Source organism: Salvelinus sp. IW2-2015, linkage group LG33, assembly GCF_002910315.2.
Source record: "Salvelinus sp. IW2-2015 linkage group LG33, ASM291031v2, whole genome shotgun sequence".
Classification (NCBI taxonomy): Eukaryota; Metazoa; Chordata; class Actinopteri; order Salmoniformes; family Salmonidae; genus Salvelinus; species Salvelinus sp. IW2-2015.
In genome coordinates this window covers 31296411-31321670 of record NC_036872.1, presented here as the reverse complement: position 1 = coordinate 31321670, position 25260 = coordinate 31296411, and the positions used below count along the sequence as shown (strand labels likewise).

General features: G+C 43.6%; 1 protein-coding gene across 1 annotated transcript in view; it reads left to right on the top strand.

The window, feature by feature from the left end:
• The window catches only part of LOC111957571 (inactive carboxypeptidase-like protein X2), a 28905-nt gene extending 3742 nt beyond the window's left edge, over nt 1-25163 (top strand). The window contains 23 exon segments of the mRNA XM_070436992.1: nt 10477-10677; nt 11258-11305; nt 11795-12010; nt 13089-13172; nt 15008-15085; nt 15805-15870; nt 17666-17743; nt 17958-18067; nt 20113-20252; nt 20335-20419; nt 20693-20837; nt 20910-21001; nt 21192-21315; nt 21414-21610; nt 21904-22080; nt 22257-22429; nt 22623-22779; nt 22781-23100; nt 23235-23365; nt 23632-23771; nt 23869-23968; nt 24198-24364; nt 24454-25163. Of these exon segments, the coding sequence (XP_070293093.1) occupies nt 10477-10677; nt 11258-11305; nt 11795-12010; nt 13089-13172; nt 15008-15085; nt 15805-15870; nt 17666-17743; nt 17958-18067; nt 20113-20252; nt 20335-20419; nt 20693-20837; nt 20910-21001; nt 21192-21315; nt 21414-21610; nt 21904-22080; nt 22257-22429; nt 22623-22779; nt 22781-23100; nt 23235-23365; nt 23632-23771; nt 23869-23968; nt 24198-24364; nt 24454-24819 (3395 nt within the window). The 3' untranslated portion in view covers nt 24820-25163.
• The last annotated feature ends 97 nt before the right edge of the window (nt 25164-25260 follow it).

Here is a 25260-nt window from a genome sequence, read left to right as displayed (position 1 = left end):
TCTAAGCGCAAACCAGATGGGAATGCGATTATCGCTGCCAGAATTGCTGTTGTAGCCATACTGGTTAGTATATGCCTTGAAATCTAAATAAAATCACAGACAGTGTCACCAGCAAAGCACCCCCACACCATCCACCTCCTCCCTCCAGTGTTCACTGGGAACCACACATGCGGAGATCAGTCCTTTCACCTACTCCGCTCTCCACAAAGACATTGGCAATTGGAACCAAAAAATCTGAAAATTCTGGAACTCATCAGACCAAAAGGACAATTTCCACGTAGTGTGTGTTAAAGTCCATTGCTCTGTGCTTCTTGGCCCAAGCAAGTCTTTTTCTTTCTTAATTAGTGTCCGTTTAGTAGTGGTTTTTCTTTGGTAGCAATCGACCATGAAGGCCTGATGCATACGGTCTCCTCTGAACAGTTATGTTGGAGATGTGTTTCTTACTTGAACTCTGCTGTTCTGAGGCTGGTAACTCTAAGGAACTTATCCTCTGCAGCAGAGGTAACTCTGGGTCTTCCTGTCCTGTGGCAGTCCTCATGAGAGCCAGTTTCATCATAGCGCTTGATGGTTTTTGCGACTGCACTTTAAGAAACTCTCAAAGTTCTAGAAATTTTCTGGATTGACTGACCTTCATGTCTTAAAGCAATGATGGACTGTTGTTTCTCTTTGCTTTAATGAGCTGTTCTTGCCATAATATGGACTTGTCTTTTACCAAATAGGGCTATCTTCTGTATACCACCAGTCAAAAGTTTGGACACACCTACTCAATGCCAAGAGTGTGCAAACTGTCATCAAGGCAAAGGGTGGCTACTTTGAAGAATTTAAAATCTAAAATATATTTTGATTTGTTTTAAACTTTTTTGGTGACTACGTGATTCCATATGTGTTATTTCATAGTTTTGATGTCTTCACTATTATTTTACAATGTAGAAAATCATAAAAAATTAAGAAAAACCCTGGAATGAGTAGGTGTGTATTTTTTWWATATTTAGCTCAACATTAAATTACTTCAGATAGAGAAGCTTGCTATGGAGCGGGCAAGCTATTTACATAAATTGGACGGACAAGTGTAGAGCGCGAGATGCAATGGAAATATTGTAGGTGGGGAGAGATAGAGAGAGGGTGGAGCCAAGCTTCCTCTTTCACCCTCTCTCGCTCTCCCCATGTGCAACATTTCCATTGCATCTCACGTTCTATAAGTAGGTGTGTTTACATTTTGACAGGTACTGTACATGTAATGTAGGTAGGTACGGGTGAAATGCAGAAAGTCAGGGTAGCCATTTGATTAACTCTTCAGCAGTCTTATGGCTTTGGTGTAGAAGCTTTTCAGGAGCCTTTTGGTCCCAGACCTGGTGCTCCGGTACCGCTTGCCGTGCAGTAACAGAGAGAACAGACGGTACTTGGGTGATTGGAGTCTTTGACTATTTYTAGGGCCTTCCTCTGACACCGCCTGATATAGAGGTCCTGGATGACAGAGAGCTCGGCCCAGTGATGTACTGGGCCGTACGCACTACCCTTTGTAACGCCTTGCAATCAGATGCCGAGCAGTTTCCATACCAAGGTGTGATGCAGCCAGATGCTCTCAATGGTGCAGCTGTATATCTTTTTGAGGATCTGAGGGCCCATGACAAATATTTTAAGACTCCTGAGTGGGAAGAGGCATTTACCGTGCCCTCTTCACGACTGTGTTGGTGTGTTTGGACCATAAGTCCTTAGTGATGTGGACACCGAGGAACTTGAAGCTCTCGACCTTCTCCACTACAGCCCTGTCGATGTGAATGGGGGCGTGCTCGGCCCTCCGTTTCCTGTAGTCCACGATCAGCTCCTTTGTCTTGCTGACGTTGAGTGAGAGGTTGTTATCCTGGCACCATACTGGCAAGTCTCTGACCTCCTCCCTYTAGGCCGTCTCATCGTCGTCGGTGATCAGWTCTACCACCGTCGTGTCGTCAGCAAACTTAATGATGGTGTTGGAGACGTGTGTGGCCATGCAGTCGTGGGTGAACAGGGAGTACAGGAGGAGGCTAGGCATGCACCTCTGAGGGACCCCCMTATTGAGGGTCAGCGTGGCAGTTGTGTTGTTGCCTACCTTCACCACGGTCCATCAGAAAGTCCAGTATCCAATTGCAGAGGGAGGTGTTTAATCAGTGAGCAAATGATTGATTTGCTCACTGAGGTAATGGTGCCCCAGTAAGAAAGAGTACAGATGGGGCTCGTCCATCACCATGGATTGATGATGAACTGGGAAATATGGCAAAAGTCTTAGCAGCCAAATCTAAACTAGAAATTGATGAACAGAATTATAGAACACTACGTAATTATGCAGTTAAATTAAATCGCAAGAAAAAAACGTTATTTTACTTCTTTTTTTTATGATCCTAAAAAGGTATGAAATACAGTTACGGGCTTACTTGGTACATTTATTTCATCATGCCAATCTAGTGTGGAGGTCGACGAGAAAACAATAACAAAACCAGCTGATATTGCCAATCATTTTGCAGATTTTTTTACAAAGAAAATGTATTTACTGAGTGATAATGTAAACACCCATTCTTCCAAACAAGCTATTGTCCAATGGATTGATAATCATATTATGAGCAAAAAAAAATGGCTATTTTAGACTACAATTGGTGTCAGTGGAGGAGGTGTTAAACCTATTGAAGTCATTACCCGATGGTAAATCTACAGGTTATCATCTTATGGAAAACATTTTACTGCTCCCCAGATTGCAGCTCCACTGAAATACATATTTAATTGGTCACTGAAAAAGGGGATGTTTGCAAATGTATGGAAGCATGTTAAAATATGTCCTATCCCGAAAGACAGCGAAGAACCCATTACTCCTGCCAATAGTCAACAAATTAGTCTACTCTCTTCACTCAGTAAGATATTGGAGGGTATTGTGAGTAGACAAATATGGGAGTACATGGAAAATAATGATCTGATTACAGCCAATCAGCATGCTTATCGCAAAAATCATTCCACTACCACTGCATTGGTTGACATGACTGATCAGTGGCTCAATGCTATGGATAATGGCAGGTTTGTAGGTGTACTATTTTTTGATTTTAGTGCAGCATTTGATTTAGTGGATCATTAAATATTTTTGACAAAATGATTGCATTATAGTTTTAAGGAGGTAGCATTGAATTGGGTACAGTCATATCTAACTGACAGGAAACAGTCCACCTATATCAATGGTTCATTTTCTTCCNAAATGTAAATGTAAATGGGGCTCGTCCATCACCATGGATTGATGATGAACTGGGAAATATGGCAAAAGTCTTAGCAGCCAAAGCTAAACTAGAAATTGATGAACAGAATTATAGAACACTACGTAATTATGCAGTTAAATTAAATCACAAGAAAAAAACGTTATTTTACTTATTTTTTTTATGATTCTAAAAAGGTATGAAATACAGTTACGGGCTTACTTGGTACATTTATTTCGTCATGCCAATCTAGTGTGGAGGTCGACGAGAAAACAATAACAAAACCAGCTGATATTGCCAATCATTTTGCAGATTTTTTTACAAAGAAAATTTATTTACTGAGTGATAATGTAAACACCCATTCTTCCAAACAAGCTATTGTCCAATGGATTGATAATCATATTATGAGCAAAAAAAAATGGCTATTTTAGACTACAATTGGTGTCAGTGGAGGAGGTGTTAAACCTATTGAAGTCATTACCCGATGGTAAATCTACAGGTTATCATCTTATGGAAAACATTTTACTGCTCCCCAGATTGCAGCTCCACTGAAATACATATTTAATTGGTCACTGAAAAAGGGGATGTTTGCAAATGTATGGAAGCATGTTAAAATATGTCCTATCCCGAAAGACAGCGAAGAACCCATTACTCCTGCCAATAGTCAACAAATTAGTCTACTCTCTTCACTCAGTAAGATATTGGAGGGTATTGTGAGTAGACAAATATGGGAGTACATGGAAAATAATGATCTGATTACAGCCAATCAGCATGCTTATCGCAAAAATCATTCCACTACCACTGCATTGGTTGACATGACTGATCAGTGGCTCAATGCTATGGATAATGGCAGGTTTGTAGGTGTACTATTTTTTGATTTTAGTGCAGCATTTGATTTAGTGGATCATTAAATATTTTTGACAAAATGATTGCATTATAGTTTTAAGGAGGTAGCATTGAATTGGGTACAGTCATATCTAACTGACAGGAAACAGTCCACCTATATCAATGGTTCATTTTCTTCCCCTCATGCTTTAAACTGTGGAATACCACAGGGCAGCTGCCTTGGTCCACTTCTTTACTTAATATATACCAACAACCTTCCTTATGCCTTATCTGAAACTCAAACCACTACATTTTCAGATGATAATACAATTTATACAGCAAGACAATAAAATAAAATAAAATCTAATTGTATTAGTCACATGTGCCGAATACAACAGGTGTAGACCTTACATTCAAACGCTTACTTACGAGCCCCTAACCAACAATGCAGTTWAAAAAAATACGGATAAGAATAYGAAATAAAAGTAACAAGTAATTAAAGAGCAGCAGTAAAATAACACTTGTAAGACTATATACAGGGGGATACCAGTACAAGGTCAATGTGCGGGGGCACCAGTTAGTTGAGGTAATATATACATGTAGGTAGAGTTATTAAAGTGACTATGCATAGGAGATAACAACAGAGAGTAGCAGCGGTGAATAAGGGGGGGCGTGGCAATGCAAATAGTTTGGGTAGCCATTTGAATAGGTGTTCAGGAGTTTTATGGCTTGGGGGTAGAAGCTGTTTAGAAGCTTCTTGGACCTAGACTTGGTGTTCCGGTACCGCTTGCCGTGCGGTAGCAACGAGAACAGTCTATGACTAGGGTGGCTGGAATCTTTAACAAGTTTTAGGGCCTTCCTCTGACACCGCCTGGTATAGAGGTCCTGGATGGCAGGAAGCTTGGCCCTGGTGATGTACTGGGCCGGTCGCACTACCCTCTGTAATGCCTTGCGGTCGGAGGCCGAGTAGTTGCCGTACCAGGCAGTGATGCAACCAGTCAGGATGCTCTCGATGGTGCAGCTGTAGAACCTTTTGAGGATCTGAAGACCCATGTCAAATCTTTTCAGTCTCCCGAGGTGGAATAGGTGTTGTCGTGCCCTCTTRACGACTGTCTTGGTGTGCTTGGACCATGTTAGTTTGTTGATGATGTGAACACCAAGGAACTTGAAGCTCTCAACCTGCTCCACTGCAGCCCTGTCGATGAGAATGGGGGCGTGCTCGGTCCTCTTTTTCCAATCGGTTCAACAGGTACAGCAAGCTGTACAAGTAGATTTGGAAAATATCAGGGAGTGGGTTTGCCGGAACAAACTTGTTTTAAACACTAAGAAAAGTTATTTTGGTCTGTTCCACTAGGAAAAGGCCAACACAGCATGGGATACAATTAWGTATGGGGGAGTACAAATTGAGGAAGTGGCAGAAACCAAACTACTAGGAGTGCAGCTAGACAACTGGTTATCATGGTCGTCTCAAATAACTCATCTATGGACAAAAAATATTAAAACTGCATGCATGATCAGAAGGATAGCTAAATATTTACCGGGAAAGATTCTTAAGTAAATGCTTGGGAGTCAGGTGATCTACTGTTCTGTGTTCTGGGGAAATGCATCCACAAGTTAAATTTGGKGGCTGCAGATTGAACAGAACAAAGCAGCAAGGATTGCTTTAAGGTGGAGATATGGTTATTTGGTTGTAGTCATGCTCAATGCTCTTGGTTGGTCATCAGTCAACAAGATAATTGAAAAAAACATGCTTATTTTATTTCATAATATACACCATTTAAAACGGCCAAACTCTATTCACAACAGTATTCAGTTGGAAAGAGACAGACATTCAMTAAATACTAGGAACAGATTGTCCACCATCTATATGTTATTTAGACAGAAAAGAGAAATAGGCAAAATAACATTTCGATTTAGAGCAATAAAGAAATTGAATAATTTATCTGAGCAAACAAGAAACTTTTCAATARATAAATTCAAACAATACTTTAAAACCATTTAAATATAATACATAGGAAACCTGTGCTGGACTATGGTAGATGAAGAATCAATKTTTTTAGACTGTTAGAGTATTTATCTGGTCAATATGTCAGGGTATTATGTCTGTMTGTAACAGTGTGTTATATGTGAAAATATGATCATATTATAAATTGTATTTTAATGTTTAAGGACTCTTGGAAGATCAGTCCAAATGAGGACTAAAAGAGATCCTAATGAAATAAAATAAATCCCAGGTTCCTTAGCTTAGTGATGAGCTTTGAGGGCACTATGGTGTTGAACGCTGAGCTGTAGTCAATGAACAGCATTCTCACGTAGGTGTTCCTTTTMTCTTTTGTCATACCCATCTGGACCGTGTCTCTTGGCCAGAGCAGAGCAAAGTATACCTGGGCCTGAGACTGGGACTGGGACTGGGGAAGATTTAGTCTGCTGCTGCAGTAACAGACCTGGCTGGGCTCTGAGCTGAGCATCTTGCAAACAGATTTGTACAGTCAACTTTTCTTTTCCACTGATTGTGCTGTAATCATGGGTGAACAGTGACCACAGAACCCCACTCTACAGTGGAAGGAATCACCCTCTGAGACAGAGATGATGATTAAGTTTTAATCATAAAGTACATTTGTTTCCGAGTTTCACAGCTTAAAATCTAGTAAACTTCAGCACACACATCTGTTGGTTGAATCAGACCAATTTCCCAATTTGGTTGCACTAAAACCATGTATTTATATGGTAATTATATTAGTTAGTAGGTACTGTGTAACCACACTGAAAAAATATATACAATGCAACATGCATCAATTTTGAAGATTTTACTGAGTTACAGTTCATATAAGGAAATCAATCAATTGAAATAAATCTATGGATTTCACATAACTGGGAATACACAGGGTGTCGCGCCCTGACCTTAGAGAGCCTTTCTATTTCTCTATTTGGTTAGGTCAGGGTGTGATTTTGGTGGGCAATCTAGTTTTCCTATTTCTTTGTTTGGCCTGGTATGGTTCCCAATCAGAGGCAGCTGTCTATCGTTGTCTCTGATTGGGGATCATACTTAGGCAGCCTTTTTTCCCACCTTAGGTTGTGGGATCTTGATTTTGTTAGTTGCTGTATAGCCTGCAGAACTTTACGTTAGTTTTTGTATTTTGTTGGGTTTTGGTGTTCATTTTAAATAAAAGTAAGATGTTCGCTTACCACGCTGCACCTTGGTCTCATTCCAACAACGGACGTAACACAGGGCCAGCCCGCTCATTTGGCAGATTTAGGCAGCTGCCTGTGGCGGCAGATTGACGAGGGTAGCATTTTCTGAACTAAATTGACCAAGATGCACCTCAAACAACACATTAAATCTCACATAATTCTGCCCAAAAACAATGTCAATTTCTCTTAAACAGTGGCATAAGGGCTTTTAAGGTGAGCGCTGATGTCGCCCTGTGATAAGCAGCTCCCACTTTGTCAAAGGCAATGCTGCAAAATATTTTGATTGTTTATTCCCAGCGCGCCTCTCTGTTGGAGAGAAGCATCGCTGCYGCGCTCTACCAACATTCCTTCCCCAAAATAATCTAACATAAATCATGTAGCAGATATAGCCAGGGTAAAACATAACCCATTCACAATAATTAAAACAAAATGTCAAGAAAACTCTAGGCTATTACACCAKTTTTTATTATTACCGAATGTCAGCGGCAAATCAGCGAATGGACACGATAGGCTAGACCCCAGTAAACACGGACCAACACCGACGTCTACTGGATGTCTTTTTTTTGTTGCTCTGTCCGGACTGGATGTCTTTTTTTGGTGCAATCCGGACTGGCCTTGCATTCCATGTCCATGGACGTTGGTTTTTAGTCTGGTRCAGACTAGACATCTATGTTTGGTTCAGATTTTGTCTGGTATAGACCGGCAATGATTTGGCCCAAACATAGACGTCAATGTTTTGTTCAGATTTGGTCCGGTCTGGACCGGCCTTGATTTGGTCCAAACATAGACGTCTCTAAATTACGTCTTTTCAACTTTTATTCAGAACCAAAAATTATTTTGATTTCAACGTTCGCAAAATGCATATTTTCAATGTCTGGAAAATATGTATTTTCACCTTTCATTCAGAACGTAAATTGAACCTAACTTCAATGTCTGGAAAATACGTATTTTAGATGTCTTTTCAATGTCATTTTGTTTACTGGGACTGTTCTAGTTTGTATGGGAAGGCAATTTTTTTGGGCTTGCCTAGGGTGGCAGAATGGCCAAGACCGGCCCTGGGAATGCGTGGAATGCAGTTGGACACACTGTCAAATTSTCTAAAACGACGTTGGAGGCAGCTTATGGTAGAGACATTAACATTCAAGTCTCTGGCAACAGCTCTGGTGAACATTCCTGCAGTCAGCATGCCAATTGCACGCTCTCGCAAAACTTGAGACATCTGTGTCATTGTGTTGTGTGACAAAAATGGGTCGGCAGGTAGCCTAGTGGTTAGAGCGTTGGACGAGTAACTGAAAGGTTGCAAGATCGGATCCCCAAGCAGACAAGGTAAAKATCTGTTATTCTGCCCCTGAACAAGGCAGTTAACCCATGGGTTAAAATTTCAGTTTTCATTGTTAAGTTAAATGAAGGTAAAAAAATTAAAATAAAACATTTTAGAGTGGCCTTTTATTGTCCCCAGCACAAGTTACACAAGTGTAATGATCATGCTGTTTAATCAGCTTCTTAATATGCCACACCTGTCAGGTGGATGGATTATCTTGGCAAAGGAGAATTGCTTACTAGCAGGGATGTAAARAAATGTGTGCACAACATTTTAGAGAAATAAGCTTTTTGTGCGTATGGAAAATGTTATTTCAGRTCATGAAACATGGGACCAACACTTAACATGTTGCGTATTTTTTTGTTCAGTGTATGTTGTACAGTAGGTATACATTGTTACATAGTTTGTAGTGTGCTATGAAATAGTTGCTARTACTGTTATACCTATTTGTCCACCATTGAGAAGATATGAGAATTACCAACCACACAGAGTCAGACGGGACAATGTTGATAATGCCCTGACAGCATGTCATTACAGTTTGACTGGGTTTACTAATGGAGAGGAATGTTTTCCATGAAGACATAGCCTCCGTTCCACAGTTATGTCACTGGCACTGATATTCAGACAGCCATGAGGAGAGATAGTGCAATGCCAATTTGAGGCTCCACTGACTTCTGGATTTACAGAACTTTTTGCTTCCCAATATGTTACATTACAATACCATATAATACAGTGCCCTCCAGTGGCGATTGAGGCAGCACCATAAGCAGCACAAGAGGATAATTACATCCACATATTATTCATAGCATGCAAAATTRTGTAAATATGTTCATTCAGAGGAAGGGCCAGAAAGAAGAACAGCTTCATTATCCATTCCACATCAAATAGAAACCTACAGTCCAAGTATGTGATTTTGGAATATTCGAATGGGACATAATGTGGTAACACTGAGATAAGCCCAGATCTCCTTGACCATGAGTGTGATGATGTCGCTACAGTTCCTCTTCTTGAGGTTTGTGTGTGTGTACGTGTATGTGTTTGTGTACCGGGCCTCCAGAGTGGCGCAGCAGTCTAAGGAACTGCATCACAGTGCTTGAGGCGTCACTACAGACCCGGGTTTGATCCCAGGCTGTGTCACAACTGGCTATGACCGGGAGACCCATGAGGCAGAGCATAATTGGCCCAGCATCGTCCGGGTTAGGGGAGGGTTTGGCTGGCGCCTGAGAGCTGACTTTGGTCGCCAACTGGATGGTGATTCCTCCGACACATTGGTGCGGCTGGCTTCCAGGTTAAGCAAGCAACGTGTCAAGAAGCAGTGCGGCTTGGCAGGGTTGTGTTTCAGAGTACGCATGGCTCTCGACCTTTGCCTCGCCCGAGTCCGTAGGGAAGTTTCAGCGATGAGACAAGACTAACTACCAATTGGATATCATGAAATTGGGGGAAAACTACCCCAAACCTTTTTTTGTAGATAGAACAGAGGAGGCTTTCTTCTGCACAGGACACCGTCATCTCCCCTCCGCCACACACACATACACAGCCTGTCTGCCAGACGTTAGCTCAGCTGTGCCCCCTGCTAGTGATGCTGTCTGGCAGACCCACTTCCTGGTACACATGTCTGGACCGGGATCTCTGTCTTTCTGTCTCTGTCTCTCTCTCTCTGTCTCTCGCTCTCTCATCATTCTGTTTCAATTGCAGAAAGTTGGTGTTGATTTATAGCCGTTGTTTGATTGCCATATTGTCCTATGAATTTCAACATTTACATTACATTACATTTACAATTGAGTAATTTAGCAGACGCTCTCATCCAGAGCACCTTACATATCTGTCTGCAATAGGAGTGGTAGGAGCTGTAAGGCCTCATATTGGGCCCTCAGGGGTCAACATAATCGAGTTTATTCACTTTCCTTTGCTTCTTCGTCCATCTCCAAGCCCGGGTCAGGAGAGCCCCAGAGGAGGAGGAGGGCAAAGGGAAGAAAAAAAAGGGCAAGAAGGACAAGAAGAACAAGGAGTCTAAAGCAGACAAAAAGCTGAAGGACAAGGGAGGCCGCCGCGGCAAAGCACCAACAACACCACCACCGACCACTACCACACTACCACCGACCACTACCACAGAGGTGTACACAGAGCCAGGTAATTTAGTTACACACCACTCTAGTTAAAGGTCCAATGCAGCTGTTTTTATCTCAGTATCAAATCKTTTCTGGGTAACAATTAAGTAGCTTACTGTGATTATTTTCAATTAAAATTGTAAAAAATAAACAAAAAACAGCTTCTTAGTAAAGAGCAATTTCTCAAGCAAGAATTTTGCTAGGACTGCCTGGGAGTGTTCTGAGTGGAGAGGGGAAAACTGACGATTAGCTGTTATTGGCAGAGAGGTTTGGAACTCTTATTGGTTTATTAACTAATTTGCAGCCTGGTGATGTCACCATGGAAGGCCAAAACTCCATCCCACCTAAACAAGGTCTAAAATTTCAGGCAATCTTTCCAAACAGCTCTAARGCTAAAGGGTATTATCGTAATTTTCACAATTTCACAGTATTATTCCAACTTCATAGTGTGTAAATACTGTATATATGAAACACATGAAATCACGTTTTTGACCTCACTGGTTCTTTAAGACAGACTAGAATTGGTAAATTAGATATACAATTATTTGTATTGTGTGAGTGCTAAGTTGTTTGTATGACTGTGCTCTCTGTTCCCTCTGAAGCTCCCACAGAACCTGACCCCTACCCAGACTTCCCCTATTTAGACAGCGGTGAGTGCAGATGTTTTCACATCAGTTCTCTGAAGCTGGTGCCTCAGTGTTCTAATACCAATCAAAATGTTGATCTTATTTGTACCATTGAAAAGTATATGGATTTTCTCCACAATAATAATTTTACATCTACTGTCCTGTGTCCCTCTGACAGAGGATGACTACTGGAACCCTGATGATGATAAGCCAGCCACCCCAGAGACTGACTCAGAGACGCTATTGGAACCCTGATGATGATAAGCCAGCCACCCAGAGACTGACTCAGAGGATGAGTACTGGAACCCTGATGATGATAAGCCAGCCACTCCAGAGACTGACGCGAGGATGAGTACCGGAACCCTGATGATGATAAAGCCAGCACTCCAGAGACTGACTCAGAGGATGAGTACCAGAACCCTGATGATGATAAGCCAGCCACCCCAGAGACTGACTCAGAGGATGAGTATGGAACCCTATGATGAAAGCCAGCCACCCCAGAGACTGACTCAGAGGATGAGTACTGGAACCCTGATGATGATAAGCCAGCCACCCCAGAGACTGACTCAGAGGACGACTACTGGAAGGGAGAGGAAGAGGAGCCTGCAGGCCCAGTGGTCGACCCAGAAGATGACTATTGGAAGGGAGAGGACCCGACGGCCATACCCCCCCCTCTTGTGGTGGATGGAGAGGTGGATACGGGAGATGAAGACTACTGGGAAGCCAAATGTATGTTTAAACCTCAGTTTCCTAAAATGACTGACTGAATGACTGACAATGGATGGATGAATGGGATAAAGGAACCAACAACTGTAAAATGTAATTTTGAAATAACTTGAATAGTAATTTCCAAGTAGTTAGTAAAGTATTTTACATACTAGCTATTCATTTATAAGTTTATAACAGCACATACTGAACAATTTGGACTTGTACATTTCTTCTCCAGCTCCTCTCTATATCAAACCACCTGGAGTCTTTAACCCAGGTTTTCCCAAAACTCGGTCCCCGGACCCCAAGGTGAGCACGTTTTGGTTTTTGCCCCAGCACTACACAGCTAATTAAAATAATAAACTAATCATCCAGCTTTGATCATTTGAATCAGCTGTGRAGTATTAGGGCAAAAACCAAAACTTCCGCCCCCTGGAGTCCAGAGTACCGAGTTTGAGAAATGCTGCTTTAACCAATGAGTTTTAATCAGATGATGGGAAGATCATCTCATATGAAGGTCTGTCAGTGACATTCATAGCTAAGTTCAGCTCATCTGTACTTTGTGTGATAGTTACAACAGGTTTTCATTACGTTACTGTGTCCATATTTCCACTACTGTTTTACTCTACCATTGCTCCATATTTCCACTCCTACAGTATCTTACTCTCCAGTACCCCTCTATTTCTCTCACCATATCACTCCATCATCTCTCTCCGTTCTCATCCTCTATTTCTCTCACCATATCACTCCATCATCTCTCTCCGTTCTCATCCTCTATTTCTCTCACCATATCACTCCATCATCTCTCTCCGTTCTCATCCTCTCATTTCTCTTCTTGCGCTCTACTCGTACTTCTTCATCCATCTCCTTCCTTCCTGACTCTCATCTTCCTCTTCTATCTCACTCTCTTCAATCTTGCTCTCCTTTCTTTCTCTCTTCTCTTTTTCATTCTCTCTTTCTCTCACACTTGCACTCTCTCTCGCTCTCATTCTCTCAATATCTCGCTCTCTCAATCTCTTACTCTCTCACTCACTAACTATCGCACTCTCTCATTATCTCATTCTCTAACTCTCTCACTCGCTCTGTTCTCCAATAACAGATGAAGTGCCCGAGAATCTTCCTTTCCCTGACGGTAAAGAGGTCGTCCCCACAGAGAAAAATGACTTAAGCTACCCTGTCACAGGTAACTTACATAATTAAATCAATCAATGAATCAATCAATACATACTGTAAATGTATCTCAGTCAGTCAGTCATTCACTGCTTAGAGAGCCACAGTGTATGCTGGTGTTCCTCCTTTCTAAGAATGAAAGACAACCCCTGTTTTAGTGTGGGATACGATGACCCGTCCTCTAACTCCAGGGAATCACATCAGGCTAGCTAGATCATAGCTCTGTTTTTAAATGAGAGTGAGTGGGTGAGAGTTTAGTTCCACACAATCAAAGGCTTTTCATGGTTTTGTTTTTGATCGAGAAGCCTTTCACAAGATGGCTGCTCTATTATATTCCTTGTAAATGTAAATTAAACCTTTAACTAGGCAAATAACAGGCAGTGAGTTACACTAGCTTTACGTTGGTCCAAACAGAGAGCGTCTGCTGTGGCTGCAGAAATTTGACAATCACTGACTGTATTGGAAGATTACTGTATTATCAAGGCCTTTAGTTAAATAGCTGTAGCTTCAGAGAGCTTTGGAAAGCACACATAAAACCAAAGAGAGTCTCTGTCATGTTGTTTAGTAAAAAGAGAGCAGCACTACCAGACAGGTTTCTGCTTGAGCCAACTTGTGGTTTTGCCAGGGCAGTTATGTCCCACTGTGCACAGGCGTCAGTTCAACGTCTAGTTTTGATTTACATTTGAATGAGTTGTCAACTAACGTTAATTCAACGTGAAATCAATAAAACCATGTCATAGGATTTATAGTAGGTTAAAAGTTGGGTGAAAAAAAGACAAACATTCTCAAAATTCCTTGTTGATGACTTTTTGCAAATTCAATCGTTTTTACACGTTGATTCAACGTCATCACATATAATTGTTTTGTTGAAATGACGTGGAAACAACATTGATTCAACCAGTTTGTGCCCAGTGGGGTAGTACTGTTGAATCAATGCAGAAACAATGTGTAACCCAGGCTACAGTATACTAAGACTGTTCTAACATTGTGCTTTCTCCCTCTGATACAGAATACTAAGACTGTCCTAACGTTGTGTTTTCTCCCTCTGATACAGAATACTAAGACTGTCCTAACGTTGTGTTTTCTCCCTCTGACTACAGAATACTAAGACTGTCCTAACGTGGTTTTCTCCCTCTAGAACAGAATACTAAGACTGTCCTAACGTTGTGTTTTCTCCCTCTGATACAGAATACTAAGACTGTCTAACGTTGTGTTTTCTCCCTCTGACACAGAATACTAAGACTGTCCTAACGTTGTGTTTTCTCCCTCTGATACAGAATACTAAGACTGTCCTAACGTTGTGTTTTCTCCTCTGATACAGAATACTAAGACTGCCTAACGTTGTGTTTTCTCCTCTGATACAGAATACTAAGACTGTCCTAACGTTGTGTTTTCTCCCTCTGATACAGAATACTAAGACTGTCCTAACGTTGTGTTTCTCCCTCTGATACAGATACTAAGACTGTCTAACGTTGTGTTTCTCCCTCTGATACAGAATACTAAGACTGTCCTGTAGCGTTGTGTTTTCTCCTCTGATACAGAATACTAAGACTGTCCTAACGTTGTGTTTTCTCCCTCTGATACAGAATACTAAGACTGTCCTAATGTTGTGTTTTCTCCTCTGATACAGAATACTAAGACTGTTCTAACGTTGTGTTTTCTCCCTCTGATACAGAATACTAAGACTGTCCTAACGTTGTGTTTTCTCCCTGATACAGGAATTACTAAAGCTGTTCTAACATTGTGTTTTCTCCTCTGATACAGAATACTAAGACTGTTCTAACGTTGTGTTTTCTCCCTGATACAGAATACTAAACTGTTCTAACGTTGTGTTTCTCCCTGATACAGAGGATTCTATTACACCACCACCTACCTATGAAAGCCCATGGTACGAGGAGTATGACTACGGATATAGTGGTGGAGAGAGTATGTAAACACACACACACACACACACACACACACACACACACACACACACACACACACACACACACACACACACACACACACACACACACACACACACTAAACTCATGCTTGTGTGGAATAAAGGTCAATATGACATGTACGCACACGAAATGAACTGTAACATTAACCCATGGCCAAATCTCCAATAGAAATCAGTTTTTAATTTCATTGGGACCCTGCAGTAAATTAAAGATTACATAGACACAATAAAGAATTGGACCACTACCACAGAGTCAAAGTAATGGGCCTACACTCTCTCATTCCCCACAAGAATGAACAAGAGACGTGTATAATTGTCAGACTGTTTCAATTACATGGTCTGTTATCTTCTTCATAAATTTGGGTTTAGCGAAACTTTGCCAGCTGAAGTTACAAACTGCAAAATAAGCAAAGTAATGGAATTGATCCTTTCTTCAAACACTGTTATGTTCATGGTTATGTGGCAAACATGAAGAAAGGGAAGAGGGGAAAAGTTGAAGAATGCTTTGTTCACACCTGTTGTGATGGATTATCTGTCAGATAGAATAGGGAATCATGACAGCTGTTGGTATTCTATCTGCAACGTTTTGAATGTTTCACATCTGAATATACCCCACAGTATTTACTCTAACCTGTAATGGGGAGGTGGGGAACATGGATTCACCCATTGAAGTTTTTCACTCCTTTGTTTACTACAGCAAAAAAACAGGAGGAGGAGGAGGAGAGGGAGAGACAAAGGAAAGAAAAGGAGAGAGAGGATAGAGGTATGATCTGTGATCTGTCTGTCTGTCTTCCATTATGTTCTGAATGACTGTGATCTATCTATACTGCCCATCATACAGTAATATTTGACATTACGTTTACTTTTTGGTAATTTAGCCGTAAGACTAAATATTTTTGGTAATTCTTATGCAGAGCGGCTAACAATCAGTGCATTCAATTACGGGAGGTAAAACAACCACACATTGCAACAAGTAAAACGTAGTAACACTGCAATGCCAAACGTTGTCCTGTCAAAGCTCCCAGACAATCAGATGAACATATGACCCACAGATAGAACATGTCATGTTACTCACAGATTCATGTACAGGAGGTTTATCAGTCACATGTGGTTTATGGTTCCAATAAAAGCCAAAAGAACGAAAACACAGATGTTAGTCTCTGCCTGGGCTTCACTTGCTAAGACTTGCAGACGAGGGACAAAAGTTAATTCTCTCCAGAACAGGACAAATCTCAACCGTAGAAATGTGTTGTGAAGGAAGGATGGTAGGGAAGAAAGGCCTGGGGTATAGTGGTAACCTGTACTGTTTGAWTTATTTATGAGCTGGAGTGGAGCAGAGAAAGAGGGAGGGATGGGCCAGCCAAGAGAGGTTACAGTACTAACAGGAAAGATGAATGAAAAGAGAGAAAAAAACAACATAAGGGATAGAAACAGAGGAGCATAGAGTCCCGGTTAGAGAAGGAAGGCAGAGATGGAGATCTAACCAACAGCTGTTGCCACACGTTCCGGTCTCTTTCTGTACCTCGTGCACTGTGACCAGGTTAGAACCACAGGAACTGTATAATCATAATATGGAACATTTGTCTATGTGGGATAGCCGTGGTGTGGGATTAACCAGTAAAGGGATGACAGATATACTGCATTTTCAGTGTGGGATAGCCAGGGTGTGGGATTAACCAGTAAAGGGATGACAGATATACTGCGTTTTCAGTGTGGGAGAGCCAGGGTGTGGGATTAACCAGTAAATGGATGACAGATCTACTGCGTTTTCAGTGTGGGAGAGCCGTGGTGTGGGATTAACCAGTAAAGGGATGACAGATCTACTGCGTTTTCAGTGTGGGATAGCCAGGGTGTGGGATTAACCAGTAAATGGATGACAGATATACTGCGTTTTCAGTGTGGGATAGCCGTGGTGTGGGATTAACCAGTAAAGGGATGACAGATATACTGCGTTTTCAGTGTGGGATAGCCAGGGTGTAGGATTAACCAGTAAAGGGATGACAGATAATCTTTAAGGATCCTTGAGGTTAAAAGTGTCTGTGATTAAAATCACTCAACTGAAACAGTCATAAAACGGGTTTGTACAGTGTGTCTGTCTGTCTGCCACTTTATGGAGTATGCTGCAGCCTGTCTCTAGATTTACTGAATACAATAAAATTCATGTGAATTTAATCAGCACATTCCTGGATTTGGAAAGATAGAAACGAACCCAGAGGCATGTGGGTCCTCTGAGGCATTACTGCATTTGCACACACACACACACACACACACACACACACACACACACACACACACACACACATTTTCATTTGCGTTATTTAGCAGACGCTCTTATCCAGAGAGACTTACAGGAGCAATTAGGGATATGTGCCTTGCTCAAGGGCACATGGGCAGATTTTTCACCTAACTGAAAGGTTGCTTCTTCGGCTCGGGGATTCGAAGAAGCAACCTTTAAATTACTGGCCCAACACTCTTAACGAGCTCACGCACGCACGCACACACACACAATCGATTACTGGAATGGTAGTTAGTGATTGACTATGGGTGCTCTTTAACAGAGAGAGCTCAGCAGAGGAGGGAGGAGGAAGATAGGGAAAAAGCCAAGAAGAGACCACCCGTATTCAAAGAGCCCAAAAGTAAGTCAACTACAACCATCCAATTACAAAAATACCTTTATCATCTCCATGTCATCTTCATATTCACAATTTTTGTAATCTGACTAGTATAATACTTCAATTTATTTGAGATAATCGGTTTCCAGAAACCATTAGCATACCTTATGATGTTTTCCAGTGTGGTTATGAATGTTTGTGAAGTGTGTGTGACTGAGATGTTTTCCCCTGGTGGCAGAGTGTCCTCCACTGGGTATGGAGTCTCACAGGATAGAATCAGACCAGCTGCTGGCCTCCTCCATGTCTCACCACCGTTACAGCCAGGGCAGGGCACGGCTCAACATGCAGGTAACCCTCATCCTTAACCCATACACACTAACCCCTCACACATTAACCCTAACCCTGAGGGTAACCCCTCACACATTAACCCTGAGGGTAACCTCTCACACATTAACTGGGGTAACCTTCACACATTGAAACTTAGGGTAACCTCTCACACATGAACCCTGAGGGTAACCCTCACACATTTAACCCTGAGGGTATTCCTCCACATTAACCTGAGGGTAACCTCTCACATATTAACCTGAGGGTAACTCACACATTAACCTGAGGGTAACCTCTCAACTAACCTGAGGGTAACCCTCACATTAACCCTGAGGGTACCTCTCACACATTAACCAATGAGGGTAACCTCCTCACAATTACCCTGGGGTAACCTCTCACACATTAACCCTGAGGGTAACCTCATCACATTAACCCTGAGGGTAACCTCTCAACACATGAACCCTGTAGGGGTAACCCCTCACAGCACTTAACCCTGAGGGTAACCATACAGAATTACACCCTGAGGGTAACCTTCACACATTAACGTGAGGGTAACCCTCACACATTACCTGAGGGTAACCTCTCACACATTAACCCTGAGGGTAAAACCACCTCACACACATTAACCCTGAGGGTAACCTCTCACACATTAACCTAGAGGGGTAAACCCTCGTACACATTACATTAACTGAGGTAAACTCTCACACACAACCCTGAGGGTAATACTTCAGAAAACATTAAAACCCTGAGGGTAACTTCACACAATGAAACACACTGAGGGTAAACACATCACAGACATATAATCCTAGAGGGTAACCCTCACAATTAACCGAGGGTAACCTCTCACACATTAACCCTGAGGGTAACTCTATACAATTAACTGAGGTAACAATTCTCACCAAATGAACCCTGAGGGTTAAACCTCTACACATCAACCAATAAGAAAACCCTGAGGGTAAAAACCAAACAGATTAAACACTGGAAGGGTATAATACCCTACACATAATAACCATGAAGGGTAAACCTCTCACATAATTAAAACCTGAGGGTAACCCTGCACACATTAACTGAGGTAACTCAACATGAACCTGAGGGTAACCTCTCACAACATTAACCTGAGGGTAACCTCTACACATTAACCCTGAGGGTAACTCATCAGGGACATTAACCTGAGGGGTAACCTTCCACATTAACCCTGAGGGTACCCTCACAATTAACCTGAGGGTACCTCTCACACATGAACCTGAGGGTGACCTCTAACACATTACTGAGGGTAACCCTCAACATTAAGGCACCTGAGGGTAACCTCTCATATTAACCTGAGGGTACCTCAACATTAACCCTGAGGGTAACTCTCACACATTAACCTGAGGTATAACCCCTCACACATTAACCTGAGGGTAACCTCTCACACATTAACCCTGAGGGTAACCCTCACATAACCCTGTGGTAAAACTCTCACACATAACCTGAGGGTAACCTTCACACATTACCCTGAGGGTAACCTCTCACACATTAACCCTGAGGGTAACTTCTACACATTACCCTGAGGGTAACCTCACACATTAACCCTGAGGGTAACCCTACAACATTAACCCTTGAGGGACCCTCACATTACCTGAGGCGTAACCTGAGAACATTAAGGGCCCTGAGGGTAACCTCTCACACATTAACTGGGGGTAACCCTCACACATTAACCTGTAGGTACTCACCACTAACCCTTAGGGTAACCTCACACATTACCCTGAGGGTACCCCTGGCACACATTAACGGGCCTGAGGGTAACCCTCACATTAACTGAGGGTAACCTCACACATTAACCTTGAGGGTAACCTCACACATTAACCCTGAGGGTAACCCTCACGATTAACCTGGGGTAACCCTCACACTCTGAGGGACCACACATTAAACCCTGAGGGTAACCCTCAAAACCATTAACGTGAGGGTAACCCCTCACACATTAACCCTGAGGGTAACCCCTCACACATTAACCCTGAGGGTAACCCCTCACACATTAACCCTGGGGGTAAATCCTCATCCTCTAATCTCTAAAACGGTATGGTTTCCAGGCTTCAGAGGATGAGGAGGACATGCGTGGTGGTGCGTGGTGTCCTAACCAAGAGGACAACATTCACTGGTTTGAGATTGACGCTCGCAGAGCAACAGAGTTTACTGGGATCATAACTCAAGGGCGAGACTCACGCAATGAGTAAGACACACACACACACACACGTAAGCGCATGTTTTATCTATAGATTTAAATAAAATGGTGACTAAATTTTGTGTTCCAGGAGTGACTTTGTGACATCGTACTATGTGCAATTCAGTAATGACAGCAGAGAATGGACAACCATGAATGACGGTTACTCTGACTGGGTGAGTCTGTTAGCCTCACAGCTACACTGTTTCAAATTAGGCTTTTGTCAGCTTTGCTCCCAAGCTGCCAAGCAGGGTTCAATCTAATCCTCTCTTCATGGGGCGTACATGTTTACTGTGTCTGGCCATTGAGTCCTATATTTCTCTCTCTCTCCATCTCTTTACCTCGTACCTCTGCTCTCTCTCGCTATCTCTCTCTCTCCATCTCTTTACCTCTTACCTCCTCTCTCTCTCTCTCTTGCTATCTCTCTCTCAATCTCTCTCTCTCTCCAGTTGTTCTTTGGTAACTCTGATAAGGACACCCCAGTGCTGAATCAGTTAGCTGAGCCTATACTAGCTCGCTACATCAGAGTCATCCCTCAGAGCTGGAACGGCAGTTGCTGTATGAGGCTGGAGGTGCTGGGATGCCCACTGCCTGGTGAGTCACACACACACACACACACACACACACACACACACACACACTCATGCTGTGTGTTTGTCTCCTCAGACCCCACCAGTGCCTACCAGAGGCTGCAGAATGAGGTGACTCCAGTCCAGTACCTGGACTTCAGACATCACAACTACTCAGATATGGTCACGGTGAGATGGTGATGAGTACCACCTTCATGAACTGGATTCAGGTCTAATGTTACAAATGACTTCAACACTGTCTTGACACTGATGATTGGTTAAAATCAGATGTGTTTGGCTGTAACAAAGTCCTGCACAGACTGTAGGTCTTCAGAACCAGGGTTGGTGACCTCTGCTTTCCACTGTGTCTCTACTGTAGCTGATGAAGTCTGTGTCTGAGGAGTGTCCCAACATCACCAGTATGTACAGCCTGGGCCGCAGCTCCAATGGACTAGACATCGTGGCCATGGTGATATCAGGCAACCCCACAGAACACGAGATAGGTGGGAAGAAACAAATACTGTGTCTTTCACAGAAAGCTCTGTACTTGTGTCCTCTTTAGCATGGAAAGACTATGACGATCTGTGTTTTTCCCCCTTAGGTGAGCCAGAGTTCCGATACACGGCTGGTCTCCATGGAAATGAGGCGACAGGGCGGGAGATGGTTCTTCTTCTGATGCAGTACCTTTGTAAGGAGTACAGAGACGGCAACCCCAGAGTGCGCCGCCTGGTGGAGGGAATACGTACCCACCTGGTGCCCTCTCTGAATCCTGACGGACAGGAGAAGGCCCTCATAGCGGTTAGTACTGGGCACTATACATGGTATTACCGTCTGTACCTCCTTTACTCTTCCAGGGTGCAAATGTTTTTTTCTTAAAGAAAAAGAAAGTTAGGTGCCAGACAGTTTCTGATTTAGCCAACTTGCTGTAGGCAAGTATTGTTGCATGCAGGAACAGTCTGGCACCCAACTTTATTTTTCTTAAAAGAAGATATTTTAAACAAGACTAGACACATTCAAGCAAATCCTAAGGCGTTCTGTAAGGACGTTTTGTCGGGTTCTCTCCATAACATTGTGTCCCATTGCCACCTCAGGGTTCAGAGCTGAGTGGTTGGACCACAGGCCACTGGACGGAGGACGGCCATGACATCTTCCACAACTTCCCTGACCTYAACAGTGTTCTGTGGGAGGCAGAGGACAAGGGTATGGTGCCCAAACTGACCCCCAATCACCATGTCAAGATCCCTGCTGACACAGTGAGGGACGACAAGGTGTGTGGAGGGAGAGGGGATGTGGAAGAGGAAGGGGCGGAAGAGAGGGGATGAAGACAGGAGAGGGGGAAAAGGAAGAAAATAAATGTAGATGTGTGAAGAGCAGAGACATAAGTCCTCTTTCTCTGTCTATCGCCTCAACATGACAGCTGCTGTTTGTTCTTCTTGTCCTGCAGATAGCTGTGGAGACTCAAGCCATCATCTCGTGGATGGAGAGCCACCCGTTTGTACTGGGGGCCAACTTCCAGGGAGGGGAGAGGGTAGTGGCCTACCCCTACGACAACCATCGCCTAACCAAGGCCGCCAGCACCAGCGAGAGAGACAGGGCACACAGCCGCAAGAAGAGACAGTACGATGCGCTTACTCTCTCTCTCTCTCTCGCCCACTCCCACCCTCTCTCTCTCCCTCTTTCTCTCTCTCCCACTCACTCCCATTCTCTCGCTCTCTCCCACTCTCTCTCTTCCTGATTTCTCTCTTTTTGGCAGAGCAATAATGACATGAAACCAAAAAAACGATCAACTAAATCTAAATCATTCTTCTAGGTACGAGGATGAGTATGACAGAGGGGCAGATTGGGATAGAGGCTACGACCGTGAGGAGCCAGAGGATGATGATAGAAACAGGGGATACCAGGAACCAGAAGAGGACCGGCGGAACAGGGGATACCAGGAACCAGAAGAGGATGCGTTTGGAAAGGGATTACCCAGGAACCAGAAGAGGACGGCAGAACAGGGGATACCAGGAACCAGAAGAGGACCGGCAGGAACAAGGGGATACAGCAGCCGAGAAGAGGACCTGGTGGAACAGGGGATACCAGCAGCCGGAAGAGGACCGGTGGAACAGGGGATACCAGCAGCCGGAAGAGGACCGGCAGAACAGGGGATACCAGGAGCTGGAGGAGGAGTGGAGGGGGCATGGCTATGGACACAGGGAAGAGGAAGAGGAGGATGACAGAGGGGGACATCAGGAAGCAGAGCCTGAGGATGAACCCAGGGCCACGGCAGACGCCTCCTTTTTCAGGTGTGTAGCCTGAAGGTAACCACAGGTCAACAATTAGATTATCTTACATATCTGACTATCTGAGTGTGTGTGTGTGTGTGTGTGTGTGTGTGTGTGTGTGTGTGTGTGTATGTGTGTGTGTGTGGGGCCATCAGGTGGTTGGCTATCTCCTACGCCTCCACTCACCTGTCCATGACATACACTTCCCACGGCTCCTGTCACGGCGATGACATCACTGGCGGCGTCGGAATCATCAACCGCGCCAAGTGGAAGCCCATCACAGGAAGTGAGTACATAGTCAAACCGACAACATCCCTTTTCATTACATTGTTGTCTGCTGTTCAATAAGGAATTTGTTACGATAGTCAACATTACATTCAGTAGTTCAACAAGGTTAAACCGTGTAATGAAACATGAATCAGTCATCAGAGTAAAGTACCCTCTTTTGAGGATAATGCCACTCTCTGGTGGCCAATAATTGCTACCTTTGTCTCTCCCTCGTCCCTTTCTCCTTCCCATCTCTCCCTCCCCCCTATCCTCCTCCGTCCTCAGGTATGAATGATTTCAGCTACCTGCACACTAACTGTCTGGAGCTGTCAATGTTCCTGGGRTGTGATAAGTTCCCCCATCAGACTGAGCTGGTCATTGAGTGGGAGAAGAACAGAGAGGCCATGCTCACCTTCATGGAGCAGGTAATCACACACACACACAATTTACCAAACACACCTAGTCATGGAGTGGCTGTATAGTGACCGTGACCTTTTGACCCCTGGTTTTCACTTCACCCAGGTACATCGTGGGATCAGGGGCGTGGTGAAAGACGAAGAGGGGAACCCCATCACTAATGCCACAGTGTCTGTAGAGGGGGTCAACCATGATGTCACTACAGGTGGGTACAGTGTCTGGCTGCATGTCAGCCATACCCCATACTGCCTCCTGCATTACTGCTTAACATATCAGTGTAGCCATGCACCACCATATTGGCAGATTCATGAAACTTCAGGTGAGCACTATTGGTAACAGCCTGCTGTCCCTTTGCCCCTGAACAAACCAAAATCACTCCAGGAGCCTGCTATCCTCACTGCGTGTGCAGTCTAACCCCTCTCCTCCCTCCACAGCTGTAACAGGGGACTACTGGCGCTTGTTGAACCCAGGTGAGTACCGTGTGACGGTGCGGGCAGAAGGCTTCACCCCCCTGACCAAGCTGTGTGTGGTGGGCTACGAGCCAGGGGCAACTACCTGTAGCTTTAACCTGGCCAAGTCCAACTGGGACCGCATCAAACAGGTGGGTATTGCTACACCTACAATTAGGTTACCTATTAGCCCTTTGAGAGCCAATGAAGCGCTATTTAAATGCTATCAATTCATCAACAGATCATGGCCCTGCACGGCAACAAGCCCATCCGCTTGCTCAGCCACGGTGGAACACGACGGAACACCGCCTCCAACGGTAACAGCCGTTTGGTGCATAACAATGGCGCTGCCGCCAATGAACCTGAGACGAGTCGCATGCGCCAGCAAAAGCGGAGGCTCGGCCGCCTCCGTCGTCTACGACAACAGAAACTGATGAGATCGACAACGACTTTGCCCCCGACAACCACACCGGTTCCCACAACAACAAAAGCGGAGCCCACCACTGCCTGGTACGACTCGTGGCTCATAGGAGAGGGGCAAACATCGGCGCCAGAAGGTTTCACAGACTCCATCTTGGATTACAACTACGAGATCGACGATTACTAAGGGTAACACCAAGACCTTGTTCCAATACATCCTTCCGCCCCACTTCCTTAAAATAATCAAGGTAGGGAAGGAAGAAGTTGAACAGGACCAATTTGTCAGTCAAGCCCAGACTGTTAACTCAATTCCTGGACAATAAAGTGACCCCTTGAAAATCTGAATAGACTGGATATGTTTAAGCAATATGGCTTAAACTCCAATAACTCCGGTAGGATAGATTGACTCTCCCCCTCCTATATTACTGAACCCATTCATTCTTTCATATCTACAAATGGGCCACAAGAAGCGTTTAGGTATATTTACAGAAACTCAAAAGGAACAATGATGTTGAATAGTCAGGCACACAAGCTAATGTCAGTGTTCTGTAGAACTGCTCGAGTAGGTCTTTTGATACGAAGTTCAACACAAATAAATGTCAGTACTGATATCTGGGAAAGTCCTTTT